The 26,709-nt window shown below is 38.9% G+C and overlaps 1 protein-coding gene across 1 annotated transcript; it reads right to left on the bottom strand.

Moving 5' to 3' along the window:
* Positions 1-598: 598 nt before the first annotated feature.
* Positions 599-25,464, bottom strand: LOC112047135 (activated Cdc42 kinase Ack). The gene is made up of 10 exons (XM_052881595.1): positions 25,035-25,464; positions 23,712-23,959; positions 22,120-22,531; positions 21,083-21,284; positions 18,624-18,819; positions 17,328-17,453; positions 16,108-16,187; positions 7,223-7,426; positions 6,488-6,610; positions 599-5,800 (listed from the first exon to the last, which is right to left on the bottom strand). The coding sequence occupies exons 1-10, from the start codon at positions 25,119-25,121 to the stop codon at positions 4,797-4,799; spliced, it is 2,682 nt and encodes an 893-aa protein (XP_052737555.1). The 5' UTR covers positions 25,122-25,464; the 3' UTR covers positions 599-4,796.
* Positions 25,465-26,709: the final 1,245 nt, after the last annotated feature.

Below are 26,709 nucleotides of genomic sequence, written 5' to 3'. Positions count from 1 at the left end.
ATGTTTACGAGTGTGGAGATACGTTTACGTATGGGAGAGTAGGTATCACGCCGCCAGTGTAGAGCGGCCTTAGGGCCTTAATGGTACGAGATAGTCTTACTACCTTTAGGGCTCCCGCACACGGGCCACCAGCCACAACCACAAAACGCCGCTACCGGCACATTCCCTGTAGTTTTCATACATTTTATACGGACTCGCCACACACGGTTGACGCCACAAGCTACAATCGTCGCTGCTCGCTTCTTGTGGCCAGCACCGGCCACTAAACGCAGACACAAAACGCCGCAACACGCCACTCGCGCGATTATGATGATACTACATGTAGGTATGGGTTAAAAAAAAATTAATAAAAAAAAATTCAACCGACTTTTTTTTGCTGAAAATGACGAAGTTATGAAGTAGCAAACATGAAAAAAAAAACATACGCGTCGAATTGAGAATCCTCTTTTTTTTGAAGTCGGTTAATAAGTAAATGAAAGAGGTACGAATAGCTCGTGCGGATTAAGTTGACACTTGGCTCGAATGATGTTTCTACTGTTTGGTAACCAGGTGTTGAGTTAACGTGCCCGAGTTATACGTTCGTCATAAAACAAACACAATCAATTAAATATCTTTATTGTGATCATAGTTATCATACAATTACAAATATAACTTACATGTATCCAGACATCGAGACATAGTTAGGGATTGTAAATTACAGTTTTCACTATAAGTTACACAAATATTCGAATACAAACATAATTATAGTAAATTATTAACATTTAATCATTTTAATATCTTCTGGTTTCTTACAACAATCCAAATATACATCGTTCGAGTAACTTGATACATACTAATACTTAGCATTCACAAATAGGGTAGGTAGTTGACTCATATTAAATTTTATATAGTAGGTACATGGAATAAGGATCCGAAATCTTTATATCGATATTAATTAATAAAAGTCAAAGATTTCTTGTAAATGTCAAACGCTCCGTTTGGTAAAGGATTTGATATCGTGACGTCATGAAACATTTAAAATATAGACCATCATGGCCGACAGCGTTTAGTCTCATATTAAAAAAAATATTTAAAAATTAAAATTTTCATGTAATCACGTCTCAGAAAAAATTATAATTTTTTTCAATCTAGTAGAACGATATTGAACAATTCAAGACCACTTTGAAAAGTTGTCACTTATGGTATGTAAGCCTGCGATAGGCAGACCATCCTCATTTTTCGGTCGCGAAATAAGACCGATTTGTTATTCAATCAACATGTTGTTTTAATTAAATCTACCAATCAAAAAACAACACGCATTTTTATTGAACATTTGCTATTCAATTCATGAAGTATTTAATTTGTTTATGTAAAAAAAGTATATTTACAATCACAAAATTTAATGAAAACACAAAGTTGGCAAATGTAATTAAAATGCTGGAGGCGGCAACCCTATCATATGTTTACTTACCGCGCGGCTGTATGTATTTATTTCAAAGATACGACCGAGTTGGAATACTGTTTATATGTATTTACTGTGGTGTTGGAGTACTACTAAATCGATAGTTAGAAATATGTATTTAATGATTAGAAATTGATAGCACCTTTTTTGAAATAAATTGTTTTTATATTTATTTTATTTCTATTTTACAAGTAAGGACACCGAAGTCCAATATTGCTCTATAATAATTAATATTGTACATTTTATGAGCAAAACAATTTACTTAATAGTTATGTTAACATAGGTTAAACAATAATATTAGTCGGAATAAGTTTAGCAAAAAGATCAAAAAAGTAAATAGTTTTCACTGGCTTCATAATGGCAATAGAATATAATACATTATGGTTTGAGTGCGTGTCATGGTCATTATGGTTTGAGTGCGTGTCATGGTCAAAACTGTTACTGTTAAAAAAAATTACTTTGAATAATACTAAAAATAATGTTCTTCAAGATTTTCCAAAAATTCTAGCGGTACTTAAAGGGTGAAAAAGTGGTTGAAGTTTTTTTTATATAAATCGATCACGTTTCAAGTTATCTGTTTGTAAAATGATTAGTGGACTAGGTATTAACTAAGTAACATTAACTTGTAAAAATATTAACTAAGGGTGAAAATAGGGGTTAAAAGTTTCCATCGAGTTTCATCATCAGTCACGCGGACAAAGTCGCGGGCGTCCGCTAGTTATTACATACGATGTGTTCCCTTCTAATCTTACCTACTAGCATAGGCTTACAAACTTCAAACTTTTACAAAACAACAAAGATCTGACCACCACAGACTCTCTCTCTCCCTCTAATACTACAATGGCTGAAGTTTAGGAAATTAGCTGCCAATTTTCAATTAATTCTAGAAAAGAAAAACTTACTGAAATACTACAGGTACATTTTATATTTAAAAATAAACATTAATTCTAATAATTATGTATTTTAATAATATCTTCTCATCGGAGTTTCTTAGACATTTAGTATACTTATACACTCTAGGTACATAAAAATATTTATTGTTCCTATTTGGCGATAGAAATATATATTTTAATATTATGCAGTATGTGATGAATCGATATTTACAATGTGTATGAATATTTAATACCTTTAATGTATTTTATTAATTTTTTTTATTCATTATTCAAACAAATTTTAATTGAAGAATTTACCAATGTTTGCAGCCTTAGAACGTTCAGTCAGTGATATACAGGATGCTCGGGAGCATTTCCCATAACTCTGAGGTTACATTCTTTACCGAAAATTAATTAAAAATGTTCCAGGAACATGTCTTCTAAAATTAATATTTTCTGGGTAAATAAGATTTCTTTTGTAAATAGATCTTAAAATGTGTCCCGTATACGCATCCTTATAGTTATAACGTAGCCAAGTTTTACGTATTTTAAAATGTAATATTTTAAGATAAAGGCGTGTGTTACATGGATAGTCAGACTTATTTGAATTACTTTGTATGAAAACATAAAACGTTTTAATTTTTTAGTTAAAAAAATGTTAGTTTTGCAGTTCTGCTACTTTATGTGGACTCTACAACACCATAAAGTTAAAGTTATGGAAAATACTCCCGAGCACCCTGTATATATTTTTTAATATAAATGCATCTTTAGCCGAATATTTTTTAATGGTAATGTTGAAGAATGCACTTATGTGCTAAACGATTTTTAACATCAGCTATATCTGTGACGTCATATATTCATTTAGCTTAGTAAACAAAATTGTAATATAGGTCAAATTATTATTTTTATAATATTATATACATTCTTGTTAATCATTTATTCTAATAAATCTCATTTTATTAGTAAATAAATATAGCAGCGATCAATAATTTTTCTAATCCTTATAAAAATATGACTATTAGAGTGAGTTTAAATAACATGTTGTTAAACTTCTGTTATACAACATGTCAACATTGTTATATAAAATTGTAACATATAACAAAGTTACAAACTACAGTCAATATCATACAGTGGTTACAATATTGTAAACATCATATTAAATTCCGTTAATTAAAATTAAAAACCTAATTGAGTTTTCAATGAAATATTATTATTTATAAACATAAACTTTTTAATTAGTTGCATTTTTTCTAAAATATTAAAACACTTTTCTAAATTGTACATAAATCTTAATTAGCTGCCATTTTATTATAGACATGAATAATTTTGTAATATACTCTGATAAGGAACAGTTAATGGTATCCTTATAATCTCAGTTATATTTCAACAGAAATACTATAGAAATATGTAGAATATGGCAACATTTAATTCTAATTTCGTTGACAGTGTTTTTGAGTATTTGCTTAATTTTACACATCAAGTTATAGACATACAAACACATAGAATAGGATTTCCATAAAAATAGTCATAGTCATAGCAGAATATCCAACATCTGTATTTTAGTTTATAATACAAAATTATATAAACAGAAATTCTATTTGGCTATACTGAACCAATGTCCTTCAATGCGGGCTACAGACCTTCAATTTTATTTAATCAAAACATTCAATTATTCTTCACTTCACACAGACAATTTAACTGAACAGTCCGTCAAACTGCAGGTCCGTAGCCTGGGTTACTGACAAACCGTCAGTTTATACACACACATGCTTGATCAGTCATTTTACCATTACATGCAAAGTTAAACAGACTTCCCAGAATAGATAGACTGATTGACTTGATATCCTTTTTATACTAGTAATTTTAGGCTATTTACATCACATAGTAGCAGCTCATAGTCAAATAGGATGACACCTATTAGGATATTTATCATTTAATTGAGATTAAAGAAACATTTAGTCGTTACTTAAAGCTAAGTGTAATGTTCTTATGAGAAACTGTTAACTTGTTTTGAAAATTAGTTTGAACAGATATAGAGGCATGAAATTTGTTTTGCCTTTATATTACCGCCTCATTTCAGTTTTTGGTAATTCCTTACAATGTACATACACACAATCCTCTCTTATATAATATATTGTACACTGTGCTAGTTTCACCGTCTGTAAGCCGCCCCGACATTTATTAGTCCAATACAAGAAACCCCATAATAATATTAAAAAAGACCTCAAAATTTTTATGAAAAAAATTTACACATCCTGTTTAATTCTGTTTCATAAGTATGAAGTCATTGAACTTTGGCTTAGTTTAGGCAAAAGTGAATGATCTCAAAAGAACCGATGAGCCGAATAGCAGCATTGCGGCGAGTAGATAGATGTTTAAAAATACAGGATGTTTTAAAATAATCGATTGAGAATCTATGTGGGATTTCCGTTCAAGACGAAGGCAACTTCACGGTGTATATTTACTATTTACTTTTTATTAACTCACTTAGGTTGATAAGGGCAAGGGGGGGCCGGTCGATGAGGCCTCGGCACAGGTTCATACACTTCGTCATACAAACACGGGGTAGAATAGTTTGCACTTGAATACACGTCACCAATCTCACTTTGCACTTCACCAATCTCACTATAAATATTACTAGCCGTGTCATTGACCTCATCGTAAAGAACTCGCGAAGTCGACGCACCATAATCACTCGAATAATAATCTATATTCTGATACTTTAATGCGGAGTAATTCTTCGAGTTCTCCAGAGATTCACTGAAATTCTTCAACTTTTCACCTTCTTCTCCATAATGTGGTACATACATGTTCTTCTCATATGTTGTCTGACTACCAGACGGTGTGGAGAACTTTGTGTAATAGTCCTTCTCCAATATGAACTGCTGTTGATTTGTCGTTGCATCAAAATTGCTGTATATCGGAAAATCATTTTCATTGCTCATCGTATTACTGTATATAGGGTTTGTCTGTCTGTAATCTTGACTATTCTCGTATATGTTTTCACTATTTGTATTCTTGGATCTGAGATTCAGGGATTCTGAAATTCTGTCATCTAAAGACATATGTTCTAAGGGTTTAACTATATTAGATTCGTTTATATTAAAGAGAGCGTTATTCGAGATAGTTCCATATGGCGTATGATTTGTTGAATGACTTGGTGTTGCATTATTGTATAGATTACTTTCTGTGTTAGATCTTGTTGGTAAATCGTTCACTATTTCACTTTCCATTGGTGGGTCAGTACGAACATATCTACCATTTATTTTTGTAAAGGTCTGTGATATAAATTGTGGTCTCTTATTGTCTATGGTTACAGACTGTAAAGGGTCAAGTGTGAGAGGTTGGGTAGAGTATGTCGCGAGTGTTGATGTCCTGTTAAGTCCGTCCAAAGACTTGGCACCATAGAGATTGGGGAGGACTCGATTTTGCGTTTCTGTGCTGTACGTTGGTAAGCTTTCTATACTTTGTTGTCCCCAGTTAGTATCTGTAAATAAAAATGTTGTATTTATTATAGGCTTTGTGTACTATGGAATAAGAAATATTTTTTAATGACGATAACTTTATGAAACAAAAAAAAATGTCATATACAAGAAAAAAACTTAAAAACAATAAATTCTATTAAAAAATTTTCATGTGTTCACTTGTTTTTAATATAATAGTAAAGTTGTACAATTTACTGGTATAAACTAAAAAAAAAACGTTTTTGTATTTTCAGAGAAACATAATATAGTCTATTATGAGCAGACAAAAGGACGTTAAAGCCAAGTGGATATGACCTCTGCCTTCGATTCGGAGAGCATAAGTTCAAATCCGGTCTGGGGCATGCACCTCTAGCTTTTCAGTTATATGCATTTTAAGAAATTAAATATCAAATGTCACAAACATTGAAGGAAAAACATCGTGAGGAAACCTGCATACCTGAGAATTTTCTTAATTCTCTGTGTGTGAAGTCAAGAGGCACATCAAGATGTATAATCACAGACACATCTGGATGTGTAATCACAAACACATCTGGATGTGTAATCACAGACATATCTGGATGTGTAATCACAGGAACAGTTGACAGATGGACAGACAATAGTAATAGGGTCTCAGTAATAGGGTCCCTATTTAGAATTTGGGTACGGAACCCTAAATATTATTGATTATATTAAAAAGTAAATTCTTTTACCTAATTCTGGAACATCTATAGGCTCGTCCAACAGCGAGATGTTCATATTGGGCGGTTTGTTGCTAGCCGTGACGTTCATGGTGCACGGCGGCAAATCTATGTCGATCAGCAAATCTTCCTTCACTGAAATGTAAACATAAACACTTAGAAAGATATAACAGTATTATTTACTGGCTGAGTTGGTCATTTTTTTTTTTGGACAGAAAGGCACGCTTGGAATCCCTTATATATAATTTAAAATTTTCTAGCCTTTTTCTTCTTTATTTCTTGTCCCGAAATTCACGAAATAGCATAAAAAAGCTATGTATATGTTCCAGCCGTCCACATTAAGTGAACATGAGTTTTCAAATTATGAAACACTTTTAAATAGAATAGGATGGTTGACACTTTTTCTTATAAAGGATTAAATAAAAAAACATTATTGTTCAACAGTGTTCTACTAGGTTGAATATAAATTTTTTCGAGACCTGAATAAGTACATAAATATTTAATTATTTTTTGACTATATAATCGAAAACGTTGTTGGCTATGATCGTTTATATTTTAACTATTTCCTGACGTCACGGTAACAAACCTTAACCAAACTCGCTCAGTACCTTATGCAAATACCATGAAACAAAAGACGCGCGAAACGTCTAGGTCACTCGCACGTATACATGGATACCCTCCCTGATCGACAACCTTATGCACGCCACTGTATGTAGTGATAAGCGGGTGGGTACAATATGCCCTCACCTTGGTTCAGGCTCTTGGAGTGCTGGTCCCTGTCAGCCCTGGACAGGCGCTCGCTCGCCGTCCTGTCGTTGGTCAGCTTGCTGTAGTTGAAGTGTTTGCTCGCCGTGTTGCCGGCGCGCGTGCTGGTGGGTTGCGTCGACTCGATCGTGCGGCGCTTACGGAGCGCTTCCAGCTCGTCTTGGAAGCCGTTCGTTGGAACCGACCCTGGGAAATTATAATAGGGATGATGACAGTTTTTTTTAATCTATAATATAAAAATGAATCGCAAAATGTGTTGGTAAGCGCATAACTCAACAACGCCTGGACCAATTTGGCCAAATTTTTTTTTAAATGTTCGTTGAAGTTCAAGGATGGTTTGGGAGAAAAATTAGAATTATTGCTGGAAAAACCCTAAAAATAGCCCTTTTCTTTTTCCCATACAAATGATTTGTAACTAAAACGTAGTCAATTTGAGCTTTATTGTTATTGTATAAAGTTCATATTAATAATAATTAGAAAACGGGGTAGGGGTAGGGTAGTGGTAGGGTAGGGTAGGGTAGGGTAGGGTAGGGGTAGGGTAGGGGTAGGGTAGGGGTAGAGTAGGGGTAGGGTAGGGGTAGGGTAGGAGTAGGGTAGAGGTAGGGTGATTCCGCGCCGGAGCGCCGTCGCGAGCGGTCGCGCGCACTGTTGCTTTGCTGTCTCATTTATGAAATTGGTTTAAAAAAAGTCTAAAAAGATAGGTGTTCGTACAGTTAGGTTGTTCGTAAGGTTGTTAAAAAAAATCCTGGGGCGCTCAGGGCCCTTTGGGAGTCGTTGTTTTTATTTTGTTAAGTTATAATATCTTCTACTATTATTATTGTAATATTACGGTTAGGTCGAAGCGTCCTCCTGCGCGCGGCGTATCTATTTATAGACGCCCGCGCGGGATTGTCGAGTACGAAGTAGCTATACTTATTACTATTACTTCGTGCTTGACACAATTAAGTGTTTAAAGTCTTTGGTCGTTTTCTTGGTTTGGTTTATAATTCGAAATTTTGTTTTCTATTATAGTTTCTCAACATTTAACTAGTTTAAATCGTTGTTAAAATTGCCTTGTATATTCTTCGTTTCGAGTAAGTAGTTCTTTTCCATATGGCAGACTCGAGAGATACCTCTCGAAAACACGACGGTTCATCAGGATCGAGAGATGCTTCTCAGCCGCGAAACACTGCGGAGGGTCGCAGGGCTCAATCACGGACGCGAAGTCCGATATTTCGAGTGCCTCCACGGGACACAGATTCCGAATCTGAAGGATCTAGGATTAGGTCTGACATTGCAAGTCGGGGCCGATCCATGGTTAGAGGTCGTGGTACGGGAATCACGCGCGCCCGAGCAGAGTTAAAAGAAGCACGAGAGGAGGCCTATGAGGTGGCCTTTAACCAACTTCTTAGGGACAGGGCTTACCGGAAAGATTCACCTCAGGTTATTACTGACCCCGAGGAGACAGAGGAGAATGAGATAATATGCCCGGAGGTCCCTGCCAATCTTACTGCAGAGGAACTTAGGGCCCTTGGTGGGCATAACGTGGCCAGCATCATGCATGTCGCTACAAAATCGCGCAACCTCAAGGGAACGTGGGTTAAACGTCTTAAGGAGTCAGCCCGTGTGCTACAAGAGATTTTAGAAGCGTTAGCATCTAGGACGGAAGCCGATGAGACGCGAAGGTTGAGGGCGGACAACACACGTCTCCGTAATGAGATCGAAAGCCTCAAGTCCGATCTGAAGGCTCATCGTCGAGAGTTTTCGGAAATGAGGACCTCCATGGCGGCGGCAAAGAGCGGAACGGCGCCTAGCTTGAGCAAAGACGCTATGGAGGAACTAAAAGCCTCTATTGTTGCTTCTTTGAGTGTAATGATAGATGCACGTTTTGCTGGAATTGAAGAGAGGCTACTACCTGAAAGAGTACTACGCCCGCCTCTGGCGGCAGGTCAGGGAAGACGTGCGACAGCTAGACCCCAGCCGTCGTCTGTTACGCCGACAACCAGATCTGTCCCGGTGGAACACGACAATATAGTGACGGAACCTTCTGCCGGAACATCTGAAGCAGCAGCTGGCTCTAGTCAACCCAGCACTGCAACTGATGACTGGGCCACAGTGACAAGGAAGGGAGGAAAAGGAAAGAGTAAGAAAACAACCCCCTCCGCAGCCTCGATAGTTACTCCCGCTGATAAACAGGCAGCCTTACCCAAGCTTTCCCCACCCAAAACTGCCGCAGTCATGGTAACCTTACAACCAAAAGCGGCAGACAAAGGGATGACCTACGCCCAAGTTCTTGAACGGGCTGAGCAGAGTGTGAACTTGCAGGAGCTCGGTATCAACGATGGCATAAGGATCCGCCGAGCTGCTACTGGAGCCAGGTTACTAGAGCTGCCTAAAAATCAGACCCCAGAACAAGCAGAATTACTTGCAAGCAGGCTTCGAGCGGCTTTGGATGGTATTGCTAACGTAGTGCGGCCTACTCAATCAGCGACGCTCAGGATTATCGGGCTCGACGACTCGGTCACAAAAGAGAAATTAGTTGCTGCAGTTGTTCGCGCTGGTAACTGCACTACTCAGGTAGTTAAAGTTGGGGATTTGCAATTGGGCCCTAGAGGTATGAGCACTGCCACTGTGCACTGTCCTATTGAGGTGGCTAAGGTTTTGTCTGATGCTGGAAGGCTTCTAGTTGGATGGAGTTCCGCTGAGGTTCAGGTACTCGAACAGCGCCCCTTGCGGTGCTATAAGTGTCTTGGTATTGGACACACACGGCCTCTTTGTCCATCCATAAAAGACCGGGGAAATGTGTGTTTCCGTTGTGGTGGCGATGGACACAAATCAGCCGATTGTTCGCTTGAGATGCGTTGCATGGTGTGCTCAGATGCAGGACTTCCCGCAGGCCATATCATGGGGGGAAAGAGGTGTAACCCTCCCCATACAAAAGGAAAGACGTTCAGAGCGCATATCAACGTTGATGGTGGACGTAGTCAAATGCAGGAGGAAGCAAATATGTCATCATGAGCCAGCTACAACATATCAACTTCCTTCAGTCGAACATAAATCATTGTTCTGTGGCACAAGATCTGTTGCTGCAGTCCATAACAGAGTGGGAAATTGATTTAGCGGTCGTTTGTGAGCCTTACTATGTACCCCCACAATCACAATGGGTGGGAGATTTGGATGATTTGGTAGCCATTTTAGCAGGAAACAACTCTGGTCCTGTACTAATACCGGTTGAAAGGGGCTCTGGCTACGTTATGGTGAAATGGGGCATTTATTTAATTGTAGGGACGTATTTCTCGCCTAACCGTACTCTAGCCGAGTTCGAAACGTACCTGGACTCTGTTAGGGAGGCCGTCGGCAGACAATCAGAGGACAAGGTTATTGTTCTTGGTGATCTAAATGCGAAATCTCAGGCATGGGGAAGTCCTAACACCGATGCCAGAGGTAGAGCAGTGCAGGATTGGGTCTTCATTATGGGTCTATCCATACTCAATAGAGGATCGGTCAATACCTGTGTACGACGGCATGGAGAGGGAGGATCCATAGTAGACGTCTCGTTTGCTACTTCTGCAGTTGCGGGTAATATTTCTAACTGGCGGGTAGAAGCAGAGGTAGAGACGTTCTCAGATCATAAGTACATCAGGTTTGAGATCTCTGCCTTGCGAATCGCAGTGAACCATCCTAGGAGACAAAGTCGTTTTCCGCGCTGGTGTCTTAGTCAACTGGACCGGGAGCTGGCCAAAGAGGCTGCCATAACTATGAGGTGGTCATCATTTGGCAGAAACGAGAATAGCACGGCTGAGATGGCGGATCGTCTTTGTAGTGCCTTTACAGATATTTGCGACGCTTCTATGCCAAGAGCCAAACGTCGCCCCCGACGTCGTTGGGTATATTGGTGGTCTTCAGAGATTGCGGACCTTCGTAAAGCTTGCATTAGAGCTCGGCGAGAATACGTTCGATGCCGCAGGCGAAATGGGCTCGACCCAGATTTAGAATACCAGCTCCAAAAATCCTATCGCGAAGCGAAGAAATCTTTGAAGGCGGCTATATACAAAGCAAAGGAACAATCTCGAGAGGAGCTACTCAAGACGCTTGACAAGGATCCTTGGGGACGACCATATCGTGTAGCACAAAATAAACTCCGCTCACAAGATGCCCCAATTACGGAGACTCTGCAGCCTGATCTTGTACAGCGAATTGTAGGTCAACTATTTCCTGAACCTCAGGTACATATTCCCCCAGTCATGGCCCCTCATTATAGTGATGTCCCGCTAACAATTCGTGACGTACCCCGAATCACTGAAGCTGAACTAGAAACAGCTGGTGAAAGATTGCGGCTCAAAAAAACAGCGCCGGGCCCTGATGGAATACCGGGCAAGGTCATCTTTCTCGCTATGGAGTATGCTGGACCGGTTCTCCGTGAGCTTTTTGATAAATGTTTAGTCAACGGAGAGTTTCCAAAGCAGTGGAAAGAGGGGAAATTATGCCTTTTACGTAAAGAGAGCCGTCCGATTGACTCACCCTCAGGATACCGACCGATAGTTCTTCTCAGTGAGTTGGGTAAACTATTCGAAAAGATCCTGGCTACCCGACTCACTTTGCATCTTGAGACAGTGGGTCCAGGTCTTTCAGACGTGCAATTTGGATTTAGGGCTGGTCGTTCAACTCTGGACGCTCTGGAAGCTCTGAGAGTTCTATCCTTGGAAGCAGTGGAGGCTGGAGACGTCGTGCTTGCAGTTTCGCTGGATGTCGCAAATGCTTTCAACAGTCTTCCTGTCGAAACATTGCTGGAGTCATTTCGTTATCATGAAGTACCACTCTACCTAAAGAGACTCTTAGAAGATTATCTTCACGATAGAGAAGTTCTTTGGGAAGGAGCAGATGCGCACAAGCATAGGCGTCGGGTAGGTTGCGGGGTGCCGCAGGGATCAGTGTTGGGGCCCGTCCTTTGGAACATGGGCTTTGACTGGCTCTTGCGGTGTCCATTACTTCCTGGCATGAAGATTATTTGTTACGCCGATGACACCCTCGTCACTGCCCGCGGAAAAACATTCGAGGAGGTGTGCCGATTGGCCGCTGTCGGCACGTCTTTGGTTGTGGACAGGATAAGGATGCTAGGTATGAGGGTCTCAATCTCCAAAACAGAGGCCCTCCTATTTCATGGCCCACGCCGCGGTCCTCCACGAGGTGCACATATCGCTGTCCAGGGTACAGTGATAGAGGTCAAGCCCTGTATGAAATACTTGGGTCTTACTTTGGATGGACGATGGAAGTTTGAAACCCACTTCAAACAGCTAGAGGTCAGACTCGTGAAAGCTGCTGCCGCCCTTGGCAGGCTCTTGCCGAATATAGGAGGTCCGGAGTCAGTCTGTAGGCGACTCTATGCTGGAATAGTAAGGAGCATGGCCTTGTATGGCGCCCCAATTTGGGTGCACTCACTGACTCCCGTCAACAAGGTCCTCTTACGAAGGCCACAAAAGATAATTGCCGTGCGAGTCATCCGGGGATACCGTACAGTGTCATGGACGGCTGCAACATTGCTGGCTGGCGATCCACCCTGGGAACTTCAAGCCGAAGTCCTAGCTGAGGTGTATCAATATCGGGCGCTAATGAATGCACAAGGTGTGTTGGCAGGAGCAGACGAGGTAAGAAGAATCAGGACCCTTGCTCAGTCAGTCCTGGTTGAAAGGTGGAAAGAGGATCTGGAGTCTCCTATTGCTGGCAGTTGGACGGTTCTCGCAGTTCGTCCTCACATAGAACGGTGGCTAAAGAGAAAACACGGAACGCTTACGTTCCGACTGGTGCAGATACTAACAGGACACGGCTGCTTTGGCAAGTATCTGCACCAGACAGCGAGGCGAGAATTGACTCCGGTATGCCATCAGTGTGGGGCCACTGAAGACACAGCGCATCACACACTAGCTGAATGTGCAGCCTGGAGCCCGCAGAGGCACATACTATCATCCACTATTGGTAGAGCCGTCTCGTTGCCCGACGTAGTTGACGCCATGATAGGCAGTGAAACGTGCTGGACAGTGATGCTGTCGTTCTGTGAGGCTGTCATGGGTCTGAAAGAGGCTGAAGAGAGAGCGAGGGAAGAAGCTGCCGATGCTCCCCTCATACGCAGGCGGAGGCAGGGTAGAAGGAGGCGCCGATATGCGCACCTTCTCCCACCTTAATGTAGGGCGAACAGAGTAGGCGGCGACGCATAGAGACAAACGTCGGGACATCACAGTAGAATGTGCTAAATGATCCTGTGATGTCACCAAAGGACGAAGCCGGATCCGCTGGGTTTTAGTGGGTATTCCGAAGTTTCGGCGAGTCCCACATACCCTCTGGAGTAGGGATGCGTAAATGCATTTCCCAGCGCAAAAAAAAAAAAAAAAAAAAGGGTAGAGGTAGGGTAGGGGTAGGGTAGGGGTAGTTGAAAGTTTACATCGAGTTTCACGCGGACGAAGTCGCGGGCATCCGCTAGTTGTATATAAATTAAGAGTATGCTAAAAGTAAAGCAATTTTGTAAAAGTAACAGGGTATCTGCGATCATTACTTTCGGAGCTACAGGTATTTAAAGGGTCAGATTTGCGGCGCTGCCGCGGATCCCTGAAAAACGCCCCATACAAAAAGGCACGAACTAATGACGTCGTAGGTAATGTGATGATCGTTAGGTTTGTATGTGCGTTCAAACAAAATTACTAATATCTTTGTTATTTGTGCGTTTATGTTTATAGTTCATGTATTAAAAATGTCACATTTCATGTAAGGAAGCTAAAACTGTATGAATTTTCATCTAAATACTATAATAGGTTTTGAAATTTTATAATCTCATTTATTTGCAAATATCCAGTCAATCTTTACTTTTTATGTATAAATTAGTTAACATTGACCCTATTTACCCGAATGTATCATAAAAATCAATATATTCAAACCTAGTCATCATCTCCATTATAATAAGCCCTTTATTCAGTGATAAGAAATTCATCTATTACATTATGTTTTAATTTTTTTAACGAATCTCTCAGCACAGTGTGCCTTTCGGCATAAGCCTCCTCCAGCTCGTAGGTGTTTCTTCAAAGTCTGTTTTATTCGGAAACCTACTCCCTTTTGACTGCCTGGTTCTCCTTTTTGATATATTATGTACTTTGAAGTGAAATGCGAAAAGCAGGTGATAGGAGAACATTCTCCTATCACCTGCTTTTCGCATTTCACTGATGCCCAGTATGTAGTTATTTGGAAATATCAAACATCAAATTCAATAATTCATTTATTTCAATTAGGCTTAGTTTACAAGCACTTTTGAAACGTCAAACCATGTCATGATTTAATTTAATGGTGGTAAGTAAAGTCGAAAACAATCATCATCATCATCATCGCAAAAAGTGATCCAAATGAGATCTTCAAAAGAGACTTCACTGATCGCACATGCACGATTTGGTGTTTAATTATTATTTATTTATTTTATTTTATCCTAAACGCGAAAGTTTGTATAGCTATTTGTTACACTTTAACGCCGCTACTACTAAACGTTATCGTATTCCATACGTTACGACGTATTCCATATATCAGCCAAATCGGGCTGATATATGGAATGGAAATAGATTTTACTCTTTACTCTTTTCATCGCGGAAAAATCCATTGTTCCCGAGGGATTTATGAAAAACTTAATTTCGCGGACGCAGTCACGGGCGTCCGCTAGTATTATTTATGTACGAGTATATACAGTTTTTACAGTGACTGAACACACAACTCGACATTGTAGACAATATTTAGGTATAATGTTGAAATAACTTGTTATTTACTATGCAACTAAATTAAATAAAGACAATTAGCCACTTTTGTGCGCCTCAGTTTCAACGCTTTACCGACACATCTAGTAGTATAAAATCATTGGATAAAACAGTCAAGATATGTAATTCAATATGTATAGATAACACACAAATATTCTAACATTGGTGTGAAGTATCAGCCGTATGTCATGGTGTGATATATTATCATACTTAGTCATACATTAGCAATTTATTATTATCTATGTGGTATTTGCTTAGTCATATAAATATCAATGTCCATTGAAATGTTACATTTTTTAGGCCTTACCCTGCATTTTTTAGAGGACGCAATTTTTTTGATTTGTAGGGGGATCAGTGAAAAGATAAAACCAAGTTTATGGGGTCACCACTGTAGTCCCACGGCCGCCATATTGAAAATAGGGGTTGAAATGTTTTTTACGACATATCTTTTAAACTAATTGCGTGGTAATAAAAATTGTCAACATTTTTTGTTGCAAATTAAATTCTCTACAACTTTAGTCTAGTAACTTTATGTCGTAGAACCATAAGTAAAAAAGAAAAATTTCTTTTTTTTTCCATTAAGTCAATAGCAAGGTTTTACAGCGCTTTGAAGTAAGTACTATTTTTATTGTACTAGTACTATACTTCTTAACCCAAATGTAACTTTCCAATGGACTAGTGAAACTACACAAGGCCAAATAGTGGTGCAGGGAAGTTGACCAAAAATTGTTAGTTATAAATTTAATATTTCTTTATTGTCACGATTTAACTAGGCAACCTATATGCAATGAGTCAAGGTGAATATTGTCTATCATTTATTTTTAATCACAATTAAATAACAGATGAGGGTATATATTTCTAACTAGCTGACGCCGCGCGGATTTCCCCGCGTGGTTCCCGTAGGAATACAGGGATAATATGTAGCCTATAGCCTTCCTCGATAAATGGGCTATCTAACACAAAGAATTTTTCAAATCGGACCAGTAGTTCCTGAGATTAGCACGTTCAATCAAACAAACAAACAAACAAACTCTTCAGCTTTATAATATTAGTATAGATAATGCACATATATTATTAAAACTAATACAAAATAATTAATCATACCTTTCCGTACAGGTGAAACTGGCTGAGATTTCTTGGCCACATCTGAACCCTTTTTGTTTTTCATTATTGTCACCAGCGTACTAAATAAGAAACAGCCAAGTTATTATAATCATCATTAACAACCTACAATCGGCTCACTGTTGAGCACGAGTCTCCTCTCAGAATGAGAGGAGTTAGGCCTTAGTCCACCAGCGCCCAATGAGGATTGCCAGACTTTAATCACGCTAAGAAATTAAAGAAATTAATTTTAATAAGAATTTAAATATCACGAAAGAAATTAATTTTAATAAATTAAATATCACGTGTCTCAAACGGTGAAGGAAAACATCGTGAGGAAACCTGCATACCTGAGAATTTTCTTAATTTCAAGATTGGTAGACTTCACACGCGCCTCTGCGTGTGTGAAGTCTACCAATCTGCATTGGGCCAGCGTGGTGGACTATTGGCCTAAACCCTCTTATTCTGAAAGAAGACTCAAGCTCAGCAGTGAGCCGAATAAGGGTTGATAATGACGAATCACGTTAAATCAGGTATGCAGGTTTCTTTACGATGTTGTTCCTTCACAGTTTGAGACACATGATATTAAATTTTTTAAAAATGCACATAACTGAGAAGTTGGATATGCAAGCCCCGGTCCGGATTCAAATCTATAATTATTGTCATATTTCAACCAGTTTTCACTTGCTGTGAACTGCGTGAAAATCAGTTCTTTAGTTTAAGTTATTCTCTAACAGACAAACAGAAACAGTTCGTTTTCGTCCCCAGTCATTAGACCCTTAGCTTCCCTTCACGAGAAACCCTTAGTTTTCTTTCAACTGTGATTTTCGAAGGGGTTGCCGTGAAATAAGTGCCTTTGTTTAAGATTATCTCGGGAAACCACCTACCAAGGTGTTGAAATAGCGACCTCGCGCTAGAAAACGCAGTGTTGGTCCCCATCAGGCGGATAGACGACATCAAGCGAGTTGCAGGTATTCACTGAATGCAGGCGGCTCAGTTCCCCTAGCCAAGTGGCACGTCGATTCTCTTTCTACGATCGCTAACGCTTCGAAAACTAGAAAAATGTGTGGGAATGACAGATCTTGATCACGTGACCTGTCGATAGCAAATGTCATTCCCATACATCCTTCTAGTTTTCGAAGCGTTAGCGATCGTAGAAAGAGAATCGACGTGCCACTTGGCTAGGGGGGCAGGATCGTGACGTCCATCGGCTGATATGGTACCTGGGGAAAAGGCCAATCTCCATGGTCCTCTGGTTCTGTCCCTTCCACCAGTGCAGCTCCGGCCGCTTGTCGATACATATGATCTTGTCGCCCGCTTCTATCGACATCTGTCCGTGTTTCCGATAGCTGGAACAACACACTTTTATATATTATGGATGGTGGGGTTTTAATTTATTATTAAAAATTTCCAATGTTACTAACTGTACTAATTTAATTTAATAAGTAAGATAAAAATGTTACCTACTAATATACTAACAATATATGGATTTGTAATTCTGAAATAAATTATTATTATTATTGTTTCGATACATTTTACTCTCACGCCCGGCACAATATAAACATATATATAAGGCCAAAAGGAAAATAAATAGACTTACTTAAATACGCAAAATAAATAAACATAAATATACGCTACATAAATACATATATGCACCGGGCGTGCATATTATTATTATACATTTTGGATGGTAGGAGACTTCGGCTGTGGCTAGTTACCACCCAAGTACCGCCAAGGCGCCAAGCGATTTAGCGTAAAGGTACGATGCCGTGTAGAAACCGAAAGGAGTATAGATTTTCATCCTCCTCCTGACAAGTTAGTCCGCTTCCATTTTTTACATCATCATTACATCATCATTTACCATTAGGTGAGATCGTAGTCAAGGGCTAACTTGTTATTTGTGGATAATGTAGCTTTCGAATGGTGAAAGAATTTTTAAAATCGGTCCAGTAGTTTTTAGCCTATTCATTACAATCAAACAAACAAACAAACATACAAACAAAGATTTCCTCTTTATAATATTAGTATAGATAACATTGGCTAAATTTTATTTTGGAAAAAAATAGGGTTCCATAAGATATTTGGGTTTTTAAGACACAAGGTGTAAAAAATCAACCAGAAAAGTAGGGTAGGGGTAGGATAGGGGTACTTTTTTTTTTTATAAATAAATAAATAAATATACTTAAACAATACACATCACTACTTAGCCCCAAAGTAAGCATACAGAGTAGCTTGTGTTATGAGTGCTAAAGATTATAATATTCATATACATTTATATACTACATATAAATACTTATATAATGTATAAATACACACAGACACTGGAAAACACCCATGCTCATCACACAAATATTTTCCAGTTGTGGGAATCGAACCCACGGCCGTGGAAGCAGAAAGCAGGGTCACTACCCACTGCGCCACGCGGCCGCCGTAGTTGAAAGTTTAAATCGAGTTTCATGCGGACGAAGTCGCGGGCGTCGGCTAGTAAAGAATAAAATAAAAAAAAAAAAAAGTGTTACCTAAGGTTAGCAATGGCGGCATCACATTTGTTGGTCTCCATGAACCTCTGTATGCCGAGGAAGGAGGGCCGCTCCTTGGGGTTGAGGTCCCAGCACTGCATCATCAGCATGTACACGTCGGGCGGGCACGCGTCCGGCTGCGACAGCCGCTGCCCTTCGCGCATCACCAGCCGGAGGATCTCCGAGCCGTTCAAACCTGGAAATAATTGGGTAGTTGACGCTTTGGTCTGACCACACTCGTGTCTACTATCTACGATACTCTCCAAACAGTCGGAGATAAAAAAACGTGGCACACCTTAAGGAAGGTCGTGACCATCAGAGATGGAGGTGGCCACGACCTTCACACATGTGGATTACAACTCTGAGGTGAGAGGAGGATTTGAGGGAAGTTGAAAGATTGTTGAAAAAATGACCAGAACTCCTCAGATCTCTTGATCTGTTAGGGCTGCATAGGAGAGGTACATCCTATGCAACTCTAACACAGAACTAGTAGGGGACTTGAGGAGTAGTGAGGATTTTTCGTTTGCTGCTTATGAGCTTTGAGCTTTAAACTGAACTGACTCGTTGGTTAATGGTCCAGTTAGTAGACTTTGCTAACTAGTTGCTTGTAGTAATTGTAGTAGCTAACTATTGGTTTACATAATTGATGAGCTTTAAATGACGAAGTCGTGCAGTGTCATTCAAGTGTCGGGCTTTGAAATATGAAAGCTCATATTCTGCTAAGAAACTCTCAGTAAATTGCTGGCGTTACACCCCCGTGCCTCGCACGTCAAGCCGTTAGTCCATTCCAAGTCATTATAATATTAATATAAGATCAGATAGTGATAGTTAGATCGACGCAGTAAAACATTATGACCATACACCCTCCAATGTATTGTGCGTAATGTAGCAGCGTGCAATGTAGCAGCGTGGTAAGTGCCCCATAACCCTTCTCCTTTATGGAGAAAAACCTAACCTTGTATTTGACCAGTAAGATCGGCTGATAACGATGATCGCGAAAGTATAAGAACACGCAAATTGATCTAATAAACATTATTCAGACATCAGTGTACATATACACAAAATCATTCATTTTTTCTTTTTGAAACCGTTTACCAATGCAAAGGCGCACCCATGCGTCACAGTGAGTATTATTTGCATAATATCAATAATGTAACAGTCGTGTGCGATACATACTAATGTGTTTAACACTCCCATATTGACGTAGGTGCGGTGAAGTCAAGGTCACTTGATAAAGCCTGTCTAATGCTTTACTTTAGTCCTCGTAGGCCTTGGATGCGTCAATGACATATCTCGTGACGAGAGGCAGACGCATTGTCGATGAATAGCGATGGAATCCAATGTCGTCTTATCTATCTTTTGTTGCATAAGCAGTGGCGAAGCTACTCAGAGGCTTGACAATGTCCTTCTAACTCAGGGGGCCCTCGAATCCTTACCAGAACTGAACTTTCAAAAATTTCTCCCAATGTCAAAATAAATTAATTATGGCAACTCTGTTGAGTGAAATTCTAAAATTTTACCTTTTAAATCATATGGAAAACATTTGTTTATTTAATATTTTTACTAGATAAAACCTAACCAGTTTAGATAGACCTAGTAGGGCCCCTTGTTTTAGTTTGCACCAGAGCCCTTAGTTACCTAGCTACGCCACTGTGCATGAGATGTCCATTTCACCGATATTACGATAGAAAGACATATTGGTCGATAATATATCTTTCTATCATCACGAGATTGTCTTTATCACATCCTAGCTCTTAGGCCTACAGGGAAACTGTATTCAGCAACTCGGTAACTTGTAGAATAAAGCAACCAAACTCATTTAATGTTCAATAAATGGTTTTCCATTTTCGACATGATATATTTTTTTTAGTCTCACTAAATGAAGAACAAAATAACACTACCATTATAGTATCAATGTTAAACGTACTTAGGTATTGCAACAAGGGTTCCATTCTCAGATCAGTTGGGGAGATTATTTCATACATACTACTTCTTTATACCAATAGTTTCTAAAGTTTGCATTTCAAAAGAGGTTAAATCAGCCAGTACAAGTAACATTGTGATAACGGAAAGATTTTAAACCAAGGTCCTTTTAACATCCCAACATAAGTAACAAAGATATCCAAAGAGATCTTAATGATACGACAGTCAGGCAGGAAATATAGTGCTACAGTATTAAGTTTCAGGAGCAACTAGCGATGCATGTCAAACAATCTGACTTGGCAAACAATTTTGAAGGAGATGACAGCCTGCTGTTTTGCAGACTGAAGCGCAACAGTGTTCGAAATCTAGCCAAGTAAGATAGCTGGAATACAGCAAAATAGGAGATCCGTGAATGCACTTACTTCTTCTGATGACACATAATCTCTAACCAACAGACGAACGACTTAATGTCAAATGACAGATTGCCGAGTAACAGTATACGAAAAAGGAGGAAAAAAAGAGGTTAAACAACATACCCATCCAAGGATCCTCGCCGAAGGAGTACATCTCCCAGAGCGCCACGGCGAACATCCACACGTCGGAGGCGTGCGAGAAGTGCCTGGAGCGGAGCGACTCGGGCGCGCACCACGGGAACGGCACCTTGCGCGGCTCACTCATCACGTAGCAGTCGTCCGCGTCCGGCAGCGCCCGCATCAGACCGAAGTCACCGATCTTTACCTATTCAATACAAATAATATTCAGTGCTGGATCAAGGAACCTTGACAGGGCTGTCCCGTCCATACGGCGAACTGAGCAGTCGCTCAAGGCGCCAAATCCTAGAGGGCGCCTAAATGGTAAAGAACGTAGGCCACTCCAGAGTATGGTCGAGATCTTCACGTTCCATACCTTTGCACTCACAATTGGTGTAGTATTGATATTGACTATAATTGGATCTCGCTCAATTATAAAATTTACTTCGGGCCGGCGCTGAACCTTGATGCCCAAAGCAATCTTCTCTATGCCCCTCCCCCTCCACCCCCCTCCCCCTATCCTAAAGTATACTTACCGTAGATAGAATATATATCAATCAAGGTAAATATAAAATGCGCGGATTTTGAAATTGATTTAATTTTCTTGTGCTCATTTTTTTTAGCTTAAACTAATCTAGAACTGACTTGCCTTTGACTTACATTAAGCTTTTCCTTATCCCAAGGGTACAATTGCGAAGTGATTGTAGACTCAAAAAGCCCTAAGAATACTTTCAGAGGGAAACATACTTTTGTAGAGGATTTCTATCTGAACAAAATAAATCTATTAAGCTCTATCCATAATATGTTTGACGGTAGTTTACATCTATGCTAATATTATGAAGCTGAAGAGTTTGTTTGTTTGTTTATTGAACGCGTTAATCTCAGGAACTACTGGTCCGATTTGAAAAACTCTTTCAGTGTTAGATAGCCCATTTATCGAGGAAGGCTATATATTATCCCTGTATTCCTACGCGAACGAGAACCACGCGGGTGAAATCACGCGTCGTCAGCTAGTCAATCATATAAATAAAAATATAACTTACCAATTCATAACTAGTCAACAATATATTTCTGCATGCCAGGTCTCTGTGCAAAAATCTACTCTTCTCCAAATATGCCATCCCAGCGGCCACTTGTTCAGACCACTTGGATATGTAGCTCAGGGAGAGTTTACCGTTCTGCGATCTGATGAAGTCCAACAGGGCTCCCTTGGGGGCCAGCTCACACACCATCATTAGAGGGTAAAACACAACACCGTGCAACTTGATCAAGTTGGGGTGTTTCAAGCTGTGCATAGCCTCCACTTCTCTCTTGAAGTCTTCGTATACTCCTGGTTGAGAGAATACACTTTCCTTTAACACCTTCACGGCCACCGGCAGTTTCACTTGATCTGAGACTCTCCATTCACCCCTTTTGACTACTCCGAATGATCCATTGCCTAATTCGTTGTACAAACTGTAACAATAATATTCATATAGTAAAACAGACTAAATGACAGAATCACCTCAACTGAACTCAAAGGTTACTGATGTACTTGAAAGAATGGACCACTTCAGATAGCATTGGACATGTCATATTTTATGCTCCAAGACCGAAAGATAGAACAAGCAAGTAACACTTTGCTACCTAAGGCCTAGCTCAGACTACTTTAGTATTTTAATCGAGAGGAACTTGTACTCAACTAAAATACTAAATTAGTCTGTACGGCCTATAAGAGAGAGACAACTTGAGTTGACTAACTACCAAGAAGACTAACAAGAAGGTAGGAAGATGACATCTGCCTAACTCTGGGGCCTTGATAGACTAGAGTTGTGGCCGTCAGGGTGCTGTGGAAGCAGTTGGTGGAGGCCTATGTCAAGCGACACTACAAACAAGTGACACTCTTAACAAATTTCAGGTTAGACGCAGTGTGCTTAATCTCCTATCACCTCTCCTATAAGAAAGGCCTGCCCTGTAGTAGGCTGATGAAATGAAGAAATAACTACAAGTGTAAAAAGCAAGCATAAGTTTTCCAATATAAATATCAATCCCTGAGAAATATTGGTAAATAAAAGTTTATTTTAATAGCATTGAACTTTGAAAATATTTCTCTATTTTTGTTATACAGTAGCTTGAATTGCAACCTGATTCCTTTAATTGCCGCTAAGGATCCCTTTATTCATAGACTGTGAAAATGACGTAAAATCTAATAGACTGAAAATATTACCAAAACTTTGAATGGAATAAATCATAGTGGTATATTGTGTCCAACAAAGTCATTAATCATCATTTTCAGCCGAATAACATCCATTGCTGGACATAGGTATAGCCCTTTTATTGACTTTCAGTCTTGAACCCCCAGCACCCAGAAGCTCCCTGCAACCCTTTGGTTACATTGGTTCCTCAGCACACTCCATGAGGCTATCTGCGACCTGCTAAGCTTCTGGAGCAAGCTCAGCTGGATGGAGTGAATCCAGCGGGAACCTACACAGGAAGAAGGAAGGATTGTCATTGAAGAGTCGACCAATAGTAAGCTTTCCAGTGAGGGGTTGCATTCCAGCACCTTGGGACCCATATAAATTTTTTAATAGATAAACAAAGAATGTGAAAGAACATGGAACAAAAAAAAAAGATAAATAAAGAAATTAATACTCACATAACATCTTTTTCTAATATAAAACTAGTTGTTCTAGAGTCAGTCAGCGCTTGTGGCTTTACTACTTCAGTCTTTTCACGGGATGCAGAGCTTGACGATCCAAACAGTTTGTTCCAAAATTTTCTATTCCACAGTTGTAGCTTCTTTTTCCTAACAGCGTCTTGTAGTCGCCGAATGCCTGGTTTACTGATGCCAATCTTTTCAAGGTCTTCCGAATGCACATAATCAAAATGTGCTAATCTTGTTATCTAAAAGTGAGACAAATATCTTAGCATTCCATGGATTTACCGTGTAGGTGCCGGGTCCATTGTGTGGTAGGGAGAAAAACACTGAGCAAAGTCCAGTACTTGTGACTACTGGATGTAGGGTTAAGAAATTCCTTGACACTCCCCTTCTCCGCTCATGTTGTTCTCCCTGCCTAGACAAATTTGGTAAGATCCTATTAGAGCTATTAGAGATGGGAAAAGGAGGCAAGGGCGACCACATAAGAGATGGGAGGATGACCTGCCGAAAGGATGGGGAGGAAAGGCCAGAGATCGAGTAGAGTGGAAAAGTCTGGAGGAGGCCTATGTCGGAGGACAACCTGTTTGCTCTAGTATATAAATTAAGTAATAGTATTAAGTATATTGTATGTATTCAGCAATCAGAGAATAAAGGCTATTTTTATTTTATTTTTATTATTTTATTTTATTAGAGCAGCTTTGGATACTCATTCTAATATAGAACTAGCTGCACTTCTAGAAAGGCCAAGGTCTTTAAGCAAGTTATAGAGATTTTGCTGGTAATCCTCTTGCACCGACTTCTACGGCGTACAGACTAACTACATAGCAATTTTTAAGTTAGTTTATAAGATTTATTCTCTTTTATACTCTGGTCTACGGAATATTAAGTCTCTCACAGCACAGTAAGCTCTACAAGTACTATTCGCTTAGTTTGTTTGGACAAAAGGAAAATGTCTAGATGGAGTTTTAACTTATTCACTGTAATATTATTACACTTAAATCTTTTAATTATATAACTTTAGGAAAATGTAGGCATAGGTTAAACTTCTTAGTCGTATGACTCAAAAATTAAATAAAATTAGTATAATTTTCATGTAATATTTTATTTGTTTAGAGTACATATACTGTACATTATACCAATAGCAGGATAATTAAAAAGTAACAGAACAAATTGTTTTTCCTTTTTAACCGACTTCTAAAAAGAAGGAGGTTCTACGTTCGACTGTATGTATGTTTTTTCTGGTTATGCTGAAGTGATAATACTAAATTGTTGACAAACAATTATCTACAAAACAGGTTTTTTAATCAATTCGTAACTTACCTGTAGCTCATCTTTAATAGGCAGATAAAACTGTTCAAGTTGCACATTTTGCAGTATCTCATACAACCAATCTGGACTGGAATCCATTGTAAATATTGCGTATTAGCCTAGCATGATTATAATTGTTAGAAATCTTGTCAGAAACAACATTTCGTACAGGAAGTAGAAATTACTACTTGTGAGAGTATAAATGTTTCTCGTGTGTCTTACAACAAAACAATACACTTTACGAATATTTCGCAATCATACGATGATATAACGAAGTCATAATAATGACTAGATTGATTGTACTATTTATATATAATGTTTTAAAGTTTAAATCGCGACACAACAATAACAAACAAATACAAGACTACAAGATTCGTATCCCATTTTATTACTAAAAGCTGCCACAAATAAATGATGTGAATGTAAAAAAAATATTTTGCAAAAGTGCAAAGGCAAATCAATAAATCAATGGAAATGAAAGAGATGGCAGATAGTAATAAACTATCATTCATTCCCGTACAGTTCATTCCTCATCATCATTCAGTTATGACAAGTGACAGCTGGAGTTGCTAGAGGTTAAAATCATTGTCGTTGTCTATGTCTATTGTCTAGCAACTGTACTTCAAACAGATTATTAGATTTACTGACGGCTTAGACCATTAATAACTGGACGCGGTTCGCACCCAAATTCAATAACAAAAAAATCTGACATTTTTTGAGAGGGACGAGGTAAACTCACACATCGAAAACATTTAACACCATTAAGTATAATCTGTGTCCATACACTACAAACAACTATAAATTTGACTCGCAATACACACATGCATAATTTTTACACACACTAACAAACACATTGTGCACAGTAAAAATATATACAAGCAGTATACTCGGCCGTATTTTTGAAATAAATACTTACAGCGCGCGGTACGTAAACATGTGATAGGGCTGCCTGCCTCCAGCATTTTAATTACATTTGCCCACTTTGTATTTCCATTTAGTTTTGTGATTGTAAATATACTTTTTTTATGTAAACAAATAAAATATTTTGTAAATTGTAGTAAAATAGGAAGTGATCAATAAAATGCGTGTTGTTTTTTGATTGGTAGATTTAAATAAGGCGGATACTAATCAATGACCTTGAAGGATAGGTCGTATTCATATGTTTATTTTGGTGATGCCATCTAGGTATTACCTCCACACTACGTGACCAAATATTAAAAAACCGGTCAAGTGCGTGTTGGGCCACGCGCAGTGTAGGGTTCCATAGATTATGTTAGTCCTTTAATCCCTTATGTTTTTCTCAATTTCTTTATTATTCCTTACATTATTACATTAAACAAGTTTTTCAATTAGTAAGAGTAACAGTTTTAATTTTTTTTTTCTATGTTAGTATATCGTTAGTGTATCTGTTAAGTTTAGTTTATGTTAGTATATTGTTAGTGTATCTGTTAAGTTTAGTATGTTAGTGAGTTAGTCTTATTTCTAATTAATAAAATCTATTTAACTAGTAAGTTGAAATTGAAATTGAGGTATAGCTCGCGTTTCGACCTCTAGTATGAAGTCAAACTACTGCTTACATATTTACTGTGACATTGCTTAGACTATCCACAGATTAAATACATAGAATATTCGATTACTGATCGATGTTTGGCTGTTTCGTCAAAAGAATCGATTCTTTTTATAAATT

Source organism: Bicyclus anynana, chromosome 5 (assembly GCF_947172395.1).
Source record: "Bicyclus anynana chromosome 5, ilBicAnyn1.1, whole genome shotgun sequence".
Lineage (NCBI taxonomy): Eukaryota > Metazoa > Arthropoda > Insecta > Lepidoptera > Nymphalidae > Bicyclus > Bicyclus anynana.
This window is presented reverse-complemented; position numbering and strand designations above follow the sequence as displayed.